We start from the raw sequence: 20,429 nt of genomic DNA on the forward strand, positions 1-20,429 counted from the left end.
CCAAAAAACCTTCAAGGGAAAGTCTCAATGACTTTAGTGCCTAGGCAGACAGGGGTTACGTATAAAGTTTCATAAAATGTAATTAACGTGGAATTATCTAAAGTAGTCCACTTGGGTCCTGTTTTAAAGATATGGAGAAATAACCAAGTATTATCTTCTTTCCAATAATACTAAATATATTTGGTTTAAAAAAAATGTTTCAGATACGAAACTTGACATTTAAAGACTTCCCACGGAAAAAGCGCGTTATATTTTCAAGTTAATCTGTCGCTAACGCGAGTAGATAACGTTGAACGACAGTTTTAGGATGACAGCGTGATGATTTACTACTTTCCCTCAATTTCATCCACTGACTTGCTAGGTTGACTCCAACCCAACTACCACCAAAGTTATTTCAACCTTTTTCTTCCCGTATCATAGCGGAACGATTTTTCGTCATAGATTTTCCCTTTTTTCTACTCCAGTTTTCTTTGTCATCTATATCTATACATTTTAGCAGGGACTCTGTTGTGTTAAGAGGACTAGAAGTATCGTTTCGCGACTCGAGCACAGCGTGGGGGAAAACATTTCATTTACTTACCTTCCCCCGGTGCGCGACTAACTTAAACAGAGCTGTAAAATTTCGATTGACATTGAGGCCCCAACGCATCCCTCGTTCGCCATAACGTGGAATATTTTTGTAACACCAAAGAGTTCTCCCAGTTTTCCTATCCCCTATAGGGATTGTAAGATCCATTATTTTCGACCCCCATTGCCAGTCAATATCGTTTGGAAGAAAAGCTAATTTTAACCGAGTCTTTGATCATTAGGCTTAGCAACTTTTACTCTCATAAAGGTTGATTAACTCTATTAATTGTCCGTAATTGACATATTTTAGGTAAAGCACTTTGGCTAACCTATAGTAGGCAATTATTGCGCCGAGGGCAATCTATATTGAGTTTGAAAAAGGTAATTAGCTGGCTCTGGATATAAATTAGTTTGGGCTAGCTTAAGTAAACGCCATTTCCAATTACTTTCAAGCGGTTTAGGCTTAATCAACCGAGAGTACTGGCCCAAAGTTAACGCGTGTTTATGAACATACTGGCTTTGTAATTTAATATAGATTAAATATAAATACACCTTTGCAATTTCCCTCCCGCCTTAGTAAATCTCGAATGGGAAATCTTTTGCCGCGGTAATAAAAAATAGATTTGGTAAATTGTTATTTTACCTCGTAACAAAAATTGAAGTCGTAAGAATTGAAATATTAACTACAGGAAAGGTATTAGGCATAATTTACTACAGGTAATGGACTTGTATATTATGACGTATTGAGTCTTGACCTCGTCTAAGTTGACAAGGGGTATTTGAAGGTAATTACTATTGACCGCTAAACCTAAGGCTTGAGAATAATACTGGTAATTACGGTGTTAGTCACGAATATAAAATAACAACACCCTTTTTAATTTAATGTTTATAAACCATTTTCCAGCAAAAAAACAACACCCAAAGAAAAAACTTGGGTACTCACAAGTTGCCTGAGAAGGTCTAGATGATGCACGGAGCACCAAAAATATCCTTACGGTAACTGTTTGCAAAAATAACTGCTGTTAATTACGCGTACCGATCGGTTAAATTGTAAATCATAATTATTTTTAATTAAAGTTGATTTAAAACTACGATGCTGATATATTAAGTCAGTGCTGGATTACCCATGCTTCCCGTAAAGTTGCCTTCACACCCATCTTCCCCTCACAAGGGGGCCTCGGTCCCGAGAAAGGTCCGCGTGGTCCTACACCTACATTCCGAATTTGGCTTCGTTAACGCGATCTTCTAGCATTTCTTTAAAGACCTCGTGATTTTTAGGCCTAAAATTATTTCTATTCTTACAAATACCAAAGCCTCCCCCAACATACCCTAAATCAAACACACTTCCAGAATTAATTGGTCTAGATAATTAAAATTAGATCAAAATTTACCTACGAAGTCTTCGATTGGTTTTCCGATGAATCCGGTTGGGAAATTAAATCCACGTCGTTTTTATTAAATTCACGGCTGATTTTAGAAAAAATATTATACTCGATAAGTTTAAGAATCTCAGTAATTAACTTGATTGGACGTTAATATTAAAATAAAAAATAAAATCGAGGCTGATTAGACTGGCTTTAACTTGTTGAACCCGCACGTCTAGCGAAAATGAGCTCTTTTCCCCTAAGACAATGGGACCGGAATCACGTGATATATCTAACCAATCGGAACTAGGGTGAAGAAATTGAAATTTACCACTCCCCTTATAATTAAAGGAGAAAGAATTTGGCGGTTTTTTTGAAAGCAGAAATATTTGGTTTTTACAAAACTTTAAATTTTAATTGGGGGAAATTTTCCCCTATTTTTATTTGGTTTTTATAATATTCTCGCATTTGATGACGTCATGAATTAAATAAAACAGCATTGTTTTTTAGGCTTATACCGAACAAAATGATATGTGCCTGTTGTTTTTGTTTATTTGTTTTTACCTGCCTCATTTTTTTTATCATTATAGCGTTTCGAAGGGAATTTTTAAACTTTTGAAAAATCCCAAAAACACTCTTCCTTTCAGTTATTTCTTAAAAACCAGAATCATAATTTATGTTACAACATGTACAAAAGCTAATTATTTAATTATAATATTAACTAACTTTGGGGAGGGGGGTAAAAAAGGAATTTTTATTGACAAGCGAGGCGTTTTTAATTATCGTTAATTTTCTATCCTCCTGTATTATAAACAAAGCTCGTCAAGGAGTAAACAGGTTGTTTACTTTAAAATCTAATTTAAACAAACAATTAATACCAAAAATAAATAACATTATTCTTTTTTTTTTTTAAAAAAAGAGGATTTTTTCTTTCGTGTATTATTTTTCTACAAAACTGTACATTATTTATTTATACATTACGATAATTACGTACGCCTCGCTGCGACTTGTTTGTTTGTTTAAATTGATTATTAAAGGGAGAGTGAAATAAGAAAGTGGTTTTTTTAATAAAGACGCTTGTCTAGACACGCGGTCTACGTAAAATAATAGTGTGAAATAATAGATTTAGAGTGTTCATAGGTTAAACTAAAAAAAAACTCAATTCAGTGTTTTATATTTCACTTCCCCTTTAAGAAACTAAGCAGAGAGAAAAGGAAAAATGTTTAAACTTACAATCAAATTTTCAATCACAATTTTAAATTTTCAAATCAAATTATTATTTATATTGTTTTTTCTTGCACATTCTCTTCCCTAAAAATAATTGGATTTGAAAATTTAAAATTCAAATCAAATGCGTTATTACTTATTTCTTCATTTTTTTCAAAAGTCTCTTAAATTTTAATTTTTGCGTCAATTAAATTTGCGAGACCTACGCAAAGCCTACCGTTTAAATTTTTTATATTTTCTGTACAACAATTAATTATTTTTTTTTTCTCTTTTCTTTGAAAAAATTGGCAAGTTTGAGCAGGGTAGAAATATTGACGGACTGTCCCGGGCATATTTTGGCTCCCAAAAATTTGACCCTCACACGGCAGAAACTGACCAGCGCATTATTTATTTATTTTTTTTTTAAATACTTTTTTTTTAAATTTACGAAGAATTTTTTTATGGAATTTTTTCTTATAGTTTTAGAGAGTACAAAATATAGAAAATAGTATATTATTTTTTTTTTGTAGTTTTTGTTTCTCAAATTAATTAATTTGAAATAATAAATGTCTATAATATTAATTATGAAAGCAAATTTAATTTAATTGGGTTTGACTAATTAGGATTTGGATTAAAGCTTGGGGTTATTAAGGTTTAGGTACCAATTATAATGATTTAATTACAAGTAAATTTATTGTTTAAAATTTTGCGCCAATATGATACTTACTATTTTCGCATTCTATCCGATAAATTTTAACTTAATTAAATATGGATTTCGTTAATTGGTAGAGCGTTAAGATCTACAAAATTAAACCAAAAAAACGATACAGGACCATAAATTTCTTAATTATGGACCGATTTCGACAATATTTGGCTCATTTTATAGCTTAATTAACGCACCATCTAAATACGAGAGCCAACATTTAATTAAATATAAATAAACTTGCTTTCGTTTAAATCCGTATAAATTAAAAGAATTATAAAAACACCTCCGCTGGTCTATCACAGCTTATTTTTTTATATAATAACCATGCAAGTTTGTTTAGTATTGCATCGTATTTGCCGATATTTGTTTGTTTTCTCAATAGGATTAAGACTCGGGTGAAAAATTAAGTTGTGTACAAAAAGGGACATTTTGTTTTCATCGTAATACGTCCATAGAATGTCACCATCTTAATATTCCTACTATTTAATTATTTATTTTACCACGCGCGTTTTCATGTTTATTTATTTATTTATTTATTTGCTTGTTTGAAAAATACCGCCGAGACTCGCTTAAAAACCGTTTGTATCGTCACTTTGAAATGTTTATTTAATTTTTTATTTTTTTTTTGCAAATGTAAAATCGGACTTTATCTACTGTAATCTACCAATCCTCAATCATCAACTCCCCGATTATATTAATTTGAATTAACTCAGATAATTAATTGGTTTAATTTCTTACTTTCCAGGTGCTATTTTTTGTTATTATTTGTTTGTTTGTTTAATTTTTTTAATTATGATGATCAGAGTTGAAGGTAATTTATTTTATAGCTCGTATTTGTTTTATTTTATTGTTTGTGGTATTTTCTTTTTAATTAATAATACTTATAATTAATTAATAATTAAATATTTAAATTTATCACTCGCTCACTCACAGTATATAAACAGCCATATAATATCAGCTACACGTGGATTTTAAACAAAGAGCGAGAAATTTCTTTTTCAAAGTTTAATTACTTTAGGGTTAATTAAACTTTGAAAATTGATCTCTCCTCTCTTTCAAGTTAGGGAAAATTTCAAAATCGAAGCGGGTTGAACTCTGATACAGGAACCAAACTGGTCATGATGGCGATGTTGGGTTTGGGTGTGTGAGGAACGTTCACCATTAATGGTTACGTGGTACTCCTTTGTTGATATTTTTGTAGGAAAGGTATTTAAATTTAGGACTGGTATTGTTAGGAAATTATCCGAAGATGGTAGGTACTTTGGTCATACACTTTTTGAGTAATTAATTATTCCATAAAGAAAAGTTTAGATCTTTCTTTAGTTTTTATCAGCTTTTGTAACTTCCTTCAATCGAAAGTAGAAGGTAGGTAATGGATGTTTAGTTTCTCAGTTAAATTGGTCATAAGCGGAAAGGCTTAAAAGGGGAAAGGAATTTTGGTTTGGTGTGAGTTTGGAAAGGGTCGGGTTTTAAACCAGTCCGCGCGTGGTGTTTACGGTAGTGAAGTGGTGGGAGTTTTTATTTATCAATTAATATAAAGCGAATAGTGGGCGCGTGACGTCATAATTATCTCACGTGCATACCGTCCGCGTGTCATAGATTGGCATGATATCCCCGTACGACGCGCTCTCGTCGTCATTAGCCGGGGTCCTTTGGTTCGCTAAATGTCCTCCTTTTTGACCATGCACACCGTCCTTTGGCACAATCGTCTTCGACGATGACGTATTAGTATTTGGAGCGGTCGAAGTCCCTCCTCCCATCAGCCTATTGGCCGCGGGCGGTTGCGGGGGCGTTTTGAAGTCGCTAACCCCGCCCCCATTTTGTCGACTAGCGTTAGCGGAGAAGGAACCGCCTCGCGAGCGTCCCGCGTTCCCGTCGATGGTGAACGGACCGTCCTCTTCGACGGAGGCGTAGATATTTTCGGTCGCGGGCGGAGGAGGCGAAGGTAAACCGCCCCCGTTAACGGGTGTGGTACCGCCACCGCCCACCCGATTGGGCGGAGGGTACGGATGGAACGTCGAAAAATCGGAAACGCCCCGACCCGGCGCGGCCCTGGAACCACCCATGGACGGAGGTGGATAGGGTTCGTCCTGATCGACCGTAAAGACTGGCGTAGCTGCCGCCGAACTTCCGGTTCGCGTCCCGGTCGGGACACCGGGCGACGGTAATGTCCTATTGGGTCCTTGGTTACCACCGTTCCCAACTAACTTGTGGTTAAGTTCCGATAAAAGTCCTCCGGGTAACCTCATCTTGTAATTGTCCTTATTACGTGACGCGAACGGCGAACGCGTACCGTCATTACCTAATTGGTTCGGATGAAACCTTCCAGTTTCCGGTCCACCCGTTAACCTTCCCATCGAATGTCCGTACGGATGTTGACCCAAACCGGGTGGCGCGTCATCTTGGTAAGGATTTCCAACCGAACCAGTTTTCGTCATGGGTAAAGGACTACCCATTCCTCCGCCAGCCAGGTCAGGGCCTAACATACTCTTGCTCATGTAATAGTTTTGCTTGGCTAAGAATCCCTCGCTGGGATGTCCGTCTTTGTTGCGTTCCAAAGAGTGCGTGTGTTTCGGTTGGTGAAGACCGCGACCTTTGGTTCCGTTGACTCCACCACCGCGTGGTCCACGAAAAAGACCTCTTAGTTCGCTACGGTTTTCCGAGTGACCTCCTTCGCTTCCGGCACCCTCGCTGGACACTGAACCAACGTCACGACATAAGTCCCCGCCTGTTGACCCTGATTGGTTTTGGATCATTTTGGGGACACAATTACTTCAAATTCACTTGGAATGGGGTTAATAAAACCAACAACAAGGGAAAGTGCGGTGATACCCATTAAACAAGTGAAAAATTAATAAACCAGAAATGTTAGTGCAGTAAAAGAAACACTACCGAACTAATAGAAAGCAAAGTACGACAGAAATATATTAAATATATTGTAATGGCGTGGAAATACCAATTACTTTAAAAAAAGCTACCATTCGTGGCTTTAAATGCCACGTGATTCAAACACTTTTAAAAAACCAACATTATCAAAAGAAGCGTGCGGGTTCAACATGGTTTGAAACCACAAAATAGCAAAGGCTAATTCACAATATTGCTACGCATTCGTGGTTAGGCTTAGGGCTGCCCCTTAAGCATGCAGCCAATAGTTTAAAACTAGTCTAGTTGAAAAATTAAGTTAAGCGGTTAAAAGATAGCATGCATACCTTGCAAAGAACTCGTACCGGAACACGGTCTGGTCCCCGTTCCCGTCGCGGGTCGAGGAAATTCGGCCAAACTCAATTCATCTTCGGCGAACTCGTCTTCGCTGGCCACTGTTCTGGCTTCGGCCTCGCTATCCTCGATGTCCGAATCGTAGCTGCGACTCGTAGGTTTCTCTTCCGAACAACCGGATACTTCTTCGTAAATAGGGTTGAAGTGGTCCTTGTTCTTTGACGCTCGGACGTGATGATGACCATGATGGTGTCCTTGATGATGGTGGCCGGACTCCTTATGGTTAGGGGTGAAAGTAAAGTTGGTGTGACTCAATGGGGCCAGTTGACCCGGACCATAGCTGCCGTATTTTACATCCAGTAACTAAATGAATAAAAAAAAATATGGTTAGAAAATGGCGTAATAAAAGGTCACTCGGGTCAAAATTAATGTCACGAAAATAACCCCTGATGGACAGACATGGTATTTTCTTAAATTAGCTAAATATTTAAAATTGAGATTGTAAACTCAACTGGAAACTATGGACCTTGGAGAGTCTTTCACTTTCAATATTTAAACATTTTTTTATAAAATTAATTAGCAATTAGCTAATGAGTTAAAATTATATCCAAGCAGACATTGTTAATTAGCTTGGCAAAAAGCTTAAATCCCGGAAATGATAAGGTCTTTAGTAAGGTAAAACTATTACGGACATTTAGAACAAACCAAACTCATCCATTCTTTTAGGCCCACCCCAATAAAAAAGAAAAAAGGCTTAACACCATACATATACGGTTGAAAAGAAAGCGGAGGTGATTCACTAGCTCCCTAATAAACAAATTAACCGAAAATGGGGCGATAATTGGGAAAAGATGCGAGAAAACAATTATCAATAATTGCTTCCGCCGCGCACGAGCCCAATCCTATCCCACTCCAATGAGAAGGGAAGAATTAGGTAACGCGAGCCGCCCTCGAGGCCCCAACGGATAAAAAAGAAACTAATTAAGAAGACGAAGCCCACCTTGCCAAAAAAGAAAAACGTCAGGAGTAGGATGGGCGAACGCCCAACCACCACCAGAAGAGAACAGAGAAAGAAGAAAAAAAAAGATTCCAACCGTCGTAACAAAAACAGATAATTCCAAATAAATTTGCGAGCTTCAGTTTGCTCTCGCATCAGAAGATCACTATAAAAAGTATCTAGGGTTATCATTCCTTCGAGGCTTTCCCTTGAATAAACGTAATAACAAAGACAAATGAAAATAATAGAAACCGGACGAGTCTTCCATAAAGTTCGATGTTTAGGCCTAAGTCGGTTGACCAATAGGTTATCTCGTTTCTCTCCGATGAAAATAGGTTTTCGAGGTATTCGAGGAGAGTATTTTTGGTTCAGGGTACCTTAATTCCAAAGTGCAAGTTGCAATTATCGCTACTCGATTCATTACATTCGGTAAGGAACTTCTAGAAGGGCTGGTGCAACAACTAGGGCGGTGCGAAGAGAAATTAAAGAGCACGAGGTCACCCGACACTCGAGGCACCAAGATCGAGCGCGGCATGGCGATAGTAGGTACTTTCCGCGCAATTTCTGCACTGGTTTGGAGCGTATTACGAAGACAGCCAGCAGCGAAGCGGGAGTTAAAATTACGCGATAGTATCAACACTAGGCTAGGAGTACAGAGTACACCACTAGGGGGAAAACGAGAGGGTAGAAAAAAGATAGCAATTTGCAGCTAACTCAATTATCCGAGGTTTTGGAAATACGTACAAACTCGAGCTCGTAAAATAACGTAATAATGAAGCGAAGAGAAGATGAGATGAGATAGAAATATTTTTACAAGCTAGCTTCCTCCACCCGAACCCGTTTGTTCCTCTTTCATACAACAGCGATGGGGAGATTAAGGTTTTAGCCAAAACAGGAACAAGACATTAATTCCCTGGATTCAGAATGTATGGACGCTGCTTTCATTCACGCTTAAACTCTCTAATTTCTGAAGTAACTCTCTTCCGTATGTATACAGGGTGTTTCTGATGAATTAAGGGGGATGTTCTTTGGTCTCTTTTGAGTCGAAAATGCAACTTCTATCTCCATTTTGTGCCGTCCGGGCAACTGTTTTCAAGTTAAGATTGGAGTAATTTACGGATGACCCCTTTAATTTTATTAAGAAACTGAAAGAAAATGCTCATTGAATTTAGGGGTCATCACTAAAGTCTAAAACAATCAAATCATAACTCGAAAGCAGTGGCCCAGACGGAAAAATGGAGATAGAAGTTACATTTTCGACTGAAAATCGCCCAGAGAACATTTCCCTTAATTTGTGGCAGACTTATCAGAAACACCCTGGGCTGTATAATAACAGATTGGAGTCTGGTAAAATAATACCTACTGGTATTTTTAATTAAGGATTGGCAGTCGGTATTTCCGAAATATGCCAATCTGTAGACGCGTAAAACACAAAGAAACTGTTACTAAATTAAAAAGTAAAAAATTGGTTCACTACAATTCCCTCGGACTACAAAAAAGCTGGAGAATTATTATAGTTTCTTGAGGCATTGTTACGACCACGACTGTACTATTTCACGGTACGAGATCAAAACCCCTAAGCTTACCAAGGTGGTAAGAGCATTCGGAACTCTACTGTAGGTTGGGTTGTAATTAATTTTTGGCTTCCCCTCTTCCACCCTAGTGCTACTCCCGATCTTACGGTATAAAGGGCACACATAATTTATTACGTAAAAAACGGAGTGGGAGTCATCTAGGATAAATAAGAAACCACGTTATTCACTAAGCCTTTGCCAAGCTAAAGCCAGTAAAAAAAAAAAAAAACGGAAATTTTTTCCATTTCTCCTTCAAAATCAACCGAGCCTGAAAACGAAAGTAAAAGTATGAATAAACCTGGATTCTCCAAAGAATACTATACAGTCTCTACAATATTTTAATATCGACTCTACCGTTATCCGTAATCAAACTTGGACGTGGTTGAATATTCAGGTGATGACTGAATTAATTCGCGGATGGTAAAAGTAGAAACGTACAGGATACAGGCTGGGTCCTGTATAGAACTACCTTACTACGGAAGCTAATTAAACTAAACAGTAACATCCTTTGACATAACCTTCTTATTACTAAGGGCGTCCGTCTCAGCCTTCCTTCCTTCCACCTTGCCCCCCCCCCCCATCCCAAAGTTACCCGCGACTAAGTTTTTTTTTGTTCCAACCATTTCTCCTTCTCCAATTCTTTTTAACTCGAATCCTTTAGTCTTTTTTATCGCGCGCAACTGAACTCGAATTCTCCCACGCGCTCCTGGAAAAGGGATGCTGGAGATGGAGACTCGGAAAACGAACAAAAAGAGCTCTTCAATTAAAATAGGGGGGGGGGAGTTAAAACAAGACGTCCCTTGAACCTAACTAATTACAAATTCGTAAGTGCATATAAAATGGCTCGTATTAAAAAGGGATTCCGCGTTGCATCTCTCTTCAGATGGTTCTAAATATTATTTTCTCCCCATGTATGGAGTTATGACAACGGGAGTAGTTTTTTATAGTTGAAGCAACCCCTTCTCGAACCTCACAGTTTTCCCTGAATTTTACTAAAAATTCTAAATTTCCCAGAGATTTTGTCAAATATTTATTTCCCTGAGTTTTTCAGGTTTGTATGAACTCTGTTATGACTGCGCTTAACGAACAAACGAGGCTTATTCACAAATAAATATAAGATTTCTATTGTCGGGTTAAACTGGGTCAAAGGTGACAGACAACGAAAGCGAAACTACTAAGCCGAGTTTAGGATACGCACCGAGGAAACTTGGCATGGAATTCTAGTTTCAGAAATCGATTAAAGGTTGTAGGAAAATAGCTGGAATCCGAAACCAGGGTAGTTTTAAAACCAAAATGAGGGTCGGATTATTTTTCCTAAAGGCTAGAGAAAACGTTTCCCGTTTCGTTTACCAGCTCCCTCCCTCCCTCCCTCCCCTGTACTACAAGGATAACGGTGGGCTCTTGGAATACAAGGATGGAATTAAGTGAGACTGTTCGGGCAATTGGCCCTAATTGAATTCAGCTCCTATCCCATTCCATCTAATACGGATTTTCTCTCATCTCCTTAAACCCAATTTCAAATAGAGTATTTTAATTTAAAATTGATCTATAGGAGCTAGAAACTAGCCATTCTAAACAGCTGTTACAAAGCCTTGTTTATAATATAAATGTTAACATTTTTACTTCAAATAAACATTCCCCAAGTAAGTTTAAATTAATTAGTGTAATTACAAGTGTATTATAAATTAATTAATCTATATTTGTTCCTTATCGCACAGTTTTACTAGTTTACAATTCTAATACTAAAATATTATTAGCGCAATTTCTTTTTTTCTTCCTCCAAAATTTTATCTATTGCCCAAAACAATATTTTTATTTACATAATATGACCATGATACTTGGGAGTAATTACTTCATGGAATGTCTAGTTTATCACGGTTCCTAGGATTTTGATCAAAGTACTTTAGAACCAAAGTTATAGCTAACTAATTAAAGATATCATTAAATTATTTAAATATTTGTTGACAGCAGTCGTCTAAAGATGAGAAGGGAGAAATTTAAATTACACGGCATTTAAGGAAATGGACAAACATTTAGTAAACATATCTTCCCCATCGGTCGGTCCGTAATTGGCTACGTTTCCTTAATATAAGATCACGGCGCAGGTATAAACCGACAACAAAGGTAGCAACGAGAAGATTTTGCCCCCAAAAATCCCCGACAACAATAATGAATAGCCTAGTAGACATCTTAAGGCTCTTTCTCTAAATCACCCGAAGGTTATTTATACCTAAACATATTTCCATTCAAGCGTATTAATCGTTTGTTAGATACCATACTAAATAACCACGAATAAATTCCAGTTCTCCCTTAGTATCGCCTGTACGAACAGTCGAAATCAAAGAACTCCTGATGAGCTGGCTACCAAACGGTTATTTACTATTGGGACAATTATATTAATTCTAGGTAAAACGGTAGATAGAGTGGAAGGTTCAAAGGATATCCGTTGGGCGGAATATAACGTCTAAGACTTTGTTCTCTCCCCCCTTTACATTCTCAACGTCGTCCATTTGTATTTTTAATCACCCATCATTTGTTGCTATGGTAACCGTTAAGATTAGTATACCGCTTTCTAAGCCTTGGCGGCATTTCCTCTAATGATCATAGCTTTAAGAGGCGGGCTACAGCGTAAATTATAGTTAATAGAAACTAGGGCGCGCATTATTTAGCCCCCCCCGGCTATACCTTTGACCAACTCCGAATTGGACCCGCCATTTCGACTGAAACCTTACCAAACGAGTTCGCCTACCTTACTACCTTTTCCTTCGTAATTTCAAACCAAGGCTTAAGAAATGAGCTATGAAAAGGCCTAACCCGGTGAAATTAAATCGCGTAGCTCTCTTATCGAGTCGAACTCCAGGATATTCTTAAGGTTAAATTGTTAAAGGCGAGGCGAGTTTCCGACGCCCGCTTTTAGGTTGGTTGAGTTGAAATTTAAATGGCTATTATTATACTTTAAAGTGTGTAAACTTAACAATCTCCAGCAATTTTCTGTCTCTCTCTCTCTCGTATTGGAGAGAGAGGCCAAGGCTTAAAAGATTTAAAACGCTCTTATCAGACTTCTAACAGAAATATTTTTGATGAGAATATTAATAATTTAGAAACGACAAACGCTTACTTAAATTTACGCTTTTAATTCAAAGATTCCGACGTCGTCTTATCTAGTAAAGCTTTAACGAATAAATGTAATTAAATAGATTGAGAAATTAACGCAACTTCCTGATTCCTTCCCGTAGGCGTTAGCTATCTACTAACCTCGGACGTCAAACATCGTACCACTTTCAGATAGATATTAAGTCATCGCGTTGCCGTTCGTAACAAAATTCGAACTTAAAACCTAACTTTCTTTTAGAATGGCGTAAGTTAGGCCTATTTTTGTATAGGGAGGAAGCTCTTAATATTTCAAAATAATGGAAGCTTGGAATGTCTATTCCGTTGAATCCCCTTAGGGATCGGGGGTGGGTCAAAGTATAATAGAATGTCGACGTAGGAACATTTGGGATATTAAATCGAAATGGTAGAAACCAAAGAGAAAATAGGGAAAAACGGGGGCAATATCACATAAATCAACTTTTTCCGCTTCTTTTTTTCCTCCCGGACATTTTATGTTTATTCGAGTTCAAACAGTGAATGTCAACGAAGATATCAAGTAGAAAAAAATGTTAATGCATTTCTCTATCGTATCTAGCCTTTCCACGTATTAATTATACGCTCGCAAACAAACTTATATTACGTTAAATGTAGAGATTGCAAATACATACAAAAAAGAGAAAAGGAATAAAAAACTATCCAATTTGTTTTAAGTTATATGAAATTGTATGATGATTTACGAAAACATACTAGGAAATATAAAAACAATCTAAAGTGAATTAAGACGACTTTAGGGCATAAAAAACTATATTACCTTCGGTTTAATATATTTCTAGATACTTATAGTGGAAAAAATAAGTCTGAGAAAATAATTAATTCTAGTCTCGTTTGATGGACTTTTTTTATTTCCTGTGTAAGCGTAGCGTATTTAATATCAAAACCCCTTTGTTTCTTTTATAGGTTATTGACCAGTCAGTTCGGAAAATGATTTATCGCATTGCGTAAAGTCTGCCCAATAAAATTTATTTTCGATATTACGGATTAAAACTATAAAAAAGAGGAATGAAATTCGTATAAATAAATATACCCTAATATCCCAACACCATTTTGAAATAGATCCAATATTCTCAAAGTCAATTTTGTTAAGAAATATATTAAAAATACAATATAGTATATATTAAAAAAAAAAGTAAAATTAGTTTAAAAATACTTCTACACCTACACCTATATAGGAAGGGCAAAATTACCGGTTCAATATTTTTGAACGCCATCTGGACCCCGTTTCCTGCCCCTCCTCTTCCAACCTCCATCTTTCCCGTTATCCATCCCCGAAAAAATAAACTTTTTGAAAAGGAACTTTTAAGAATGTTCCAGAACTGAATAGGAGAGGATGAAGTTCTCTACTCGGAGAGAGAGAGGGAGGGATGGGAGGTATAGAGAAGCGCGAGAGCTTATTGATGAACTAATAGTTGATAATGATAAAAGAGAGGAGAGAGAAAACTCAGTCCAGGGTAGCTCCCATCACCGGGAGCTTAGGGGAAACTGACTCGTCGAAAAGAGAAGCTTCGTTCGTCTCTCCTCCTCCGCTCAAGAGCATTTTTCCCGCATCCCCGTCCTTAGGAAGGGATTGCCAGAAGCTGGAAGAGAGCGCGAGGATGAGGATGCTGAGAGAAGAGAGATCTAGGACGCGCACGGTAAAGGGGGGGATGGGATGGGGTAGGAACAACAATAAGGACTAATGGGCCACCGGTAATGCTACCATCGATTTTCACCGGTTTATTTCCAAGAGAGGAGAGACGGTCCATAATATTATCCGCTCTCGCTCGCTCTATAGCTTAGGCCTAGGCTACGAAAGACTTTTTTAAAGGATGAAGCGAATGGGGACCGAAAAACGGGTCGGTTCTGACCTTAAATATAATGCCGATGATCTAAATACACTCTCTGTGCATCGGATAGGATGCGCTAGGGAAGAAGGGAAGATAGATAGTTTTGAACGATGTGCCATAGGATTAAATGGCTTTATTTTAGGCGACTTTATTAACCGCCGTGTTTTACCATTCCCCTTGTATATTATATTTCCTATCGGTTATGGAATACGGGTTAGGATATTTACTAGAGAGGTTAAGTGATAGCTGTGCCATGAAAAAATATAATGGGGAGTGTAAAATTCAAGACTTATGGATTTTACTTTACTTTGATGACTCAGGGTTCATGAAACTTTTGGAAAACTGATTTCCCAGACATTTCCAGGTTTTTTACATATTACCCGGATTTGGTTTAATTTTTTTAGGCTTAAAGTCCGCTCAAAAATATGACATTTTTATTATCGAAATTGTACGAGGGGAATCAATCTTATCCCATCATCCATCGCGTTCTTGTTCTAAAGGGGGCGGAAATGTTTATGCGTGGTGACGTCATAAAGATGATCAAGACGTTAGACGTCGTCGGATCTATTGTAGTGGAAAGAAGAAAAGCATCTTCCAGCTTCCTAGCATCCTTTCATCTTCATCCTAGTCTAACTCTCCCTTTGTCGACGGGTGTCTGGTCATTTGGATCGACCATGGTCGTTCCCCGAGGACTAGTGAAGTGATCTAGTGGCTGGCTGCCTCCTTTCCCCGTAGCTTCTTCCTTCTATATGGACTAGTCTGTTGTCTTTCACCGTTTTTCCGCGAATGGCCGCCTATTTTGTCCCTGAACTAAAGATGCAAGGGCCCGACCATCAAGTTTGTATATACAGAGTATCAAATTCATCGCCAGATTAAGAATCAGGCTAAACGTTCTAGGAAATATCTAATTTATATTTTAAACGTTTATTTTTACCTGGAATATATTGTATCGTATGAGTAAACTACAAACTTTTATGAATAATGACAGACACTGTGCGAAGAGAATTATAGTGTTAACGAGGCTATCAATATTTCCTCTTCATATATTCAGGGTGATAATGAAAGAATTCATTATGCAAGATCCTGGAATTTCTGGGAATATGTTGATTTCTTAATGGGCCCCTTTTCCCTGAAAATGGGCAATTTTTTCTCCGGCCGGCATCCACGATGCGCCACCGAGTCCCTAGAGCGGTATAAACCCATTTATTTAAATGATTTCTTAAATTCCAAGGAAATTTGTGTATAAGATTTAAAATAGATTTCTCCCAAGGGTTCAATGATTTACGATAAACACTTAATTTTAATTTAAACGCTATTCTATATTAGGGTCGAAATTTAACTGAAATTAATGAAAGAAACTCGAAAGCTGAAAAGAAAATGGCAAAGGCTTAGCTCTTTCGAAAGCTACCCTAACAAGAAAATGCTTTTCGAAGCCATAGTAGACCAACCAGATTAGGCCTAACATATACGGATACTCTTATTCAAATAAGTATAGCGCTGGCCCTAGATCAAAGATGTTTAATGCATAAAGCGGGAACCTCCTCTCAAAATGTACTGACTCTTTCTCTATCTTTTCCCCTTAGTATCAACTAAATCGCTAGCAGGACCGACCAAGGCTTAACAGAGCATCTAGGATCTATGGCAGCGGTCAACCATGAAATTGAAACGCCACTGGTCAAAAGCGATGGACGGGGGCAACGATAGACATCAAGCCCTCTCGAAAAATATATCCTTACAAAATCCACAGTCGCTACTAGAGTACTATCCGTACGAAGTTTTAAATTTTAAAATTTTAATTTAAACCCAATACAGTACTATAAATATTTAGCGATTTTTCCAACTTAATGGCGTACGATTTCAAAGCGATATTACGCTCGAATGATCTTTAGTTTTCTATTGAATCTGGAATTTATTTCGTAGATCAAATAATGATTTGAAAATTCTAGGAATTTTAGTAGACAGTAGGTATTTTTAAAATGGTAAATATAATATGCCTTGTATAAATATAAAAGGTATTGTATTTCTCTTACAAATAGAATTTAGAAATGTCCCCTTAATGTAGTTGGCATCTACGGGGTTCACGGGGTCGTAAAAAAAAGAACTACGTCGTCGCGAATAGGGGAATGTCCGCAATTCAGATGCTTTGAGTCATAAAGAAGACTCGTTCTCCCCCATCTCATAACTAACACCACCATCACACGCAGGCGCAGTGATACATTGAAACTATTTAATTAAAAATAAGAGACAATTATTCAACATTTGTATATAGTAAGGGAAGAATGAAAAAAAATGTACTATTACATTGTACCTTTTGTAAGCGTGACTCATACATGATACACATGGTTCGACTCTATATATTTACTATTTTATACGCTCTTTCGATTAAAAAGGAAAACAAGTATTGCCCGGAACTATCCCTTTGAGGTATTGGTTTGGCCTATTTATATAAATTGAAAACTTCCCAGTAAATACACCCTTACACAAATAGTTTAAACTATATAAATTACTTTAATTTGAAACTTTGCGTATAGGCAGACTTAAGGGAAAAAGGGATTTTGTAAAGAAAGAGGGTTTAAAATATATTTAACAAAAACCTACTTTTTAAACTAGATTTTCGATTCTGCTAAGCCAACTACGGAGAGTCGCTGCTTAAGCTATCGCTCCCCGAGTAAACAGGGGGCATCAAAGTTTACCCTGGAAAAATCTACTCTAAAAGTAACGGAGTTGAAAATATTCCCGCCAAAAAGGAAAAAAAAAAACGGGAAAGCAAACGTTACTAGAACGAACCAGAAAAATCAGATTCAGGAGCGCGAGACAATTGTCTCATTCTAAGAAAATAATACGACTAAAGGTGGGGGACAATTCTTTTCCAATACGATTGGAAAACCATTAGTCCTAGTTTTATCTTCGGTATCATTTTAGATTGAAATAAAAAATAACAAACGTGGGTCCTATAGTAAATACACTGAAAAATCTCTTATACGATGCGGAGGGGGGGGGAATGTTTTTTCGCGCCTTAAGACTGATAATGGCTTTGGATCTATTCCCTTTTTACCTGACAAAGTGGGATTCGGAGCGAAAAACAATTTTAACAAAAGTTTTTTTGACGTTTTAGGGCCCTTTACAAGGGGTTCAAAAGAATAAAACGAAAAACACTAAGATACAGAGAAGTGTCAAAAAATACAAAAGAGTAAAAGATATTTTTCTGAGTGCTCTACGACGAGCTTCTCAATTGGTGTTTTCTTTTCTTTTTACAGTAAATTTTCAGCGTTACTGGATGGAAAGAGCATTAAAATAAGTATTTACGCGTTGAAATTGGGATTTAAAATTATACTGAACGATATAGTGGAATATTTTATCTTTAAATCCTTAAGTATTTAAAGGTAAACATTTTAATGAAAGTCTTTCGATCCTTTAAACAAAATTCTGACGAACTAGAGCGTGTTTTTAGCAACAGACCTCATTTCATTAACCTATAATACTCCAAAATGTTTTTTTTTTCTGGATAAAAACGAAATAAAAACATTCTAAACAAGCATTAAGTAAATAGAGTGTGAGTTTTCCTTAAGTGAATTTTCTCAAGATATTCGATCTTTCTGGGCAAAGGAAAAAGGCCCTTTTCTCAGTGAGTAAAAATAAGAAGAGTAACATCTTTTCAGAGAGATGTAAGTATGTTATGAACACGATAACACACTTAAATCCTAAGTAGTTTCATCCCTCTTAAGCTTAAATCTATCCTAGCTCTAAAACCAACTTGGAGAGCCTGGCTCCTCTCGTATATTTCGAAAACATACATGTCTCTCACTGTGTGTGTACTCAAAGAGTTTCAAGGGATACTGTACGATATAAAATCCGAGTCTTTAATACTAAGAAAGCGTTTAAAAATCAAAGATGATCAGTATCACTTTAATTTTAAAAACATCTTGTTTAAATAATTTTATCTACGGATAAATGTCCTTGCTAGACAAGACTGGACACCCGAGTGGGCGAAGGCGGGGGAAACCCTCTAGAACCACTAAAAGTATAAAATAAAAAGCTCGTTTTGGTTCAAATATTGCAGCAGTTTCAAGCCTAAAATCCCTGTAGTGATGGGAGGAAAATCCCCATTTCCATCGCATCATAGGCAACCAGAAAAAAAGAGCTTTTTTCATATCCATCCCTTTTAGATTCTATACTGGGATTCAATTTCGTCTAGAACTCTAGATTTATAAACCCCCAGAAGGATTTCTAGATTTCAAGAAATACAATCTTATTTCTTTTTTACCTCTCCGCGTCCCCCCCCCGTTCCTTTAAGTTTTGGTCCTTTTCCGACGTCTTTGGCGTCAGGGGGTGGTAATATACATTATGAACGTTGCTAGGAGATTCGGGAATTTTTCCTTAGCCCTTTTTTGATATTTTTTTTTTAGCTTTCATTTTTTTTTTTGCCCTGCCTTAGTTACGGGAAAAATAACAGAAATGGGAGAGTGTAATGTTTTAAAACGTAATTTGTTTCAGCTAGGGGGGGGGGGGGTCTCCTTCGCTTAAAAAGAAAATAAAGGACACGTCGAAATTTATTTTTAAAAGATTTCGAACATTCTCTAGTAGTTATAGCCAAGAAGCGATATCTAGTTTACTAGGGAGAAGGTATAAATTCGCCACATTTCCAGCTTTATCTCCAGTTCAAACGTATAGGTCCGGAGTTAATCCCCGCCCCTCTAAATTACAACCAGCATCTCATTGGTTCTTGAAAACGCACGTCAACGACACGTGAATGAGGAAAATTACTTTTTTTCCGTTTCAGGAGAGGCCAAATAGCCCGGCCTCCTTTTACGTCCCCCCTTGTATTTTGAAAGGGGGACTGGGACTATGGTGCGCGAGTACTTAGGCATCTTATACCTTCTCCCTAGTAAACTAGATATCGCTTCTTGTTATAGCTAAGCCTTGATGGCCAAGATCTCGAGAACTTAAGCAATGTTTAGAAGGTTTTCAAATCTAAGTATGGATGCACTTGTACTTTTTTTTTCTAACGTCGTGTAAAATAAAAGGTATTTTAAAAGCACTTGTTTTTAAAAATACATTTGATTAAATGATTTAAAGGAAAGGATTCAGTCTAGATCTCTTTCCTTTTTAATCGAAAGAGAATGGCATGTAAAATAATAATTACTGCAACCATGCATTCATTTTCGCTATTAAAGAAGATTCGAGATACTAGCGATTAAGTTTTTACAAAGCACTACAACGATAGATCTCTCTGCGAAGCGGTTCATGACGTCATGTTGTACTGGGACTGTAATTGAACACACTAGAGCTAAAACGTCATTGGTTTAAGGCCCTTTGATAACTGAAAAGGTCGTACCATCGTTAATATTGTAGATGGACTCTCGGTACTACCAAATCAATTTGAAATATTCATTATTTTATACGCTCTTTCCAATAAAAACGAAGAAAAAACAACCATAGTTTCCATTTAGACTAAATATTCTATCGTTTTCCATTGAAATTCCGAATTTATACTTCGAAATAACTTGAATGTTTAATAACGTTTAAAAGCATCGAAAGCGTAAAACAAAATCTTTAAGTACCTTAAAAACACATAATTAATGACTTTCTGGCTTAGTAATTCACTTAAAGTATAATTAAAGTTTGGTTTAAGAAAGTTTCCTAGAAAGCGGCGATTCGATTTAGGCTACAGGAACTTCTTAAAATTAGGCTTAGCTCTGTTATTTTTAAGCCCTATTTAAAATAAAGAGTTAAAAAAAAAAAAAACAGTGACCAAACCCCTAAAGAATGTTCATCTTTTCGAAGTTACGGGTCTTGAGAGAAATTAGAATTATACCATCGGCA

At 36.8% G+C, this 20,429-nt stretch overlaps 1 protein-coding gene across 8 annotated transcripts in view; it reads right to left on the reverse strand.

The window, feature by feature from the left end:
• Nucleotides 1-2,336: 2,336 nt before the first annotated feature.
• Nucleotides 2,337-20,429, reverse strand: part of pxb (putative Hedgehog signaling attenuator pxb) — a 317,882-nt gene continuing 299,789 nt past the window's right edge. For 7 of the 8 annotated variants that reach the window (XM_089852717.1, XM_089852715.1, XM_089852716.1 and 4 more), the window contains 2 exons: nucleotides 7,053-7,422; nucleotides 2,337-6,580 (listed from right to left, as the gene is read on the reverse strand). In XM_089852717.1, the coding sequence (XP_089708843.1) occupies nucleotides 5,415-6,580; nucleotides 7,053-7,422 (1,536 nt within the window). In that variant the 3' untranslated portion in view covers nucleotides 2,337-5,414. The remainder of the gene's footprint in view (nucleotides 6,581-7,052; nucleotides 7,423-20,429) is intronic. The other variant, XM_089852722.1, reaches the window with a different exon arrangement.

Source organism: Phalangium opilio, unplaced genomic scaffold (genome assembly GCF_054372755.1).
Source record: "Phalangium opilio isolate 3A_F unplaced genomic scaffold, DU_Popi_V2 ptg000113l_1, whole genome shotgun sequence".
Lineage (NCBI taxonomy): Eukaryota > Metazoa > Arthropoda > Arachnida > Opiliones > Phalangiidae > Phalangium > Phalangium opilio.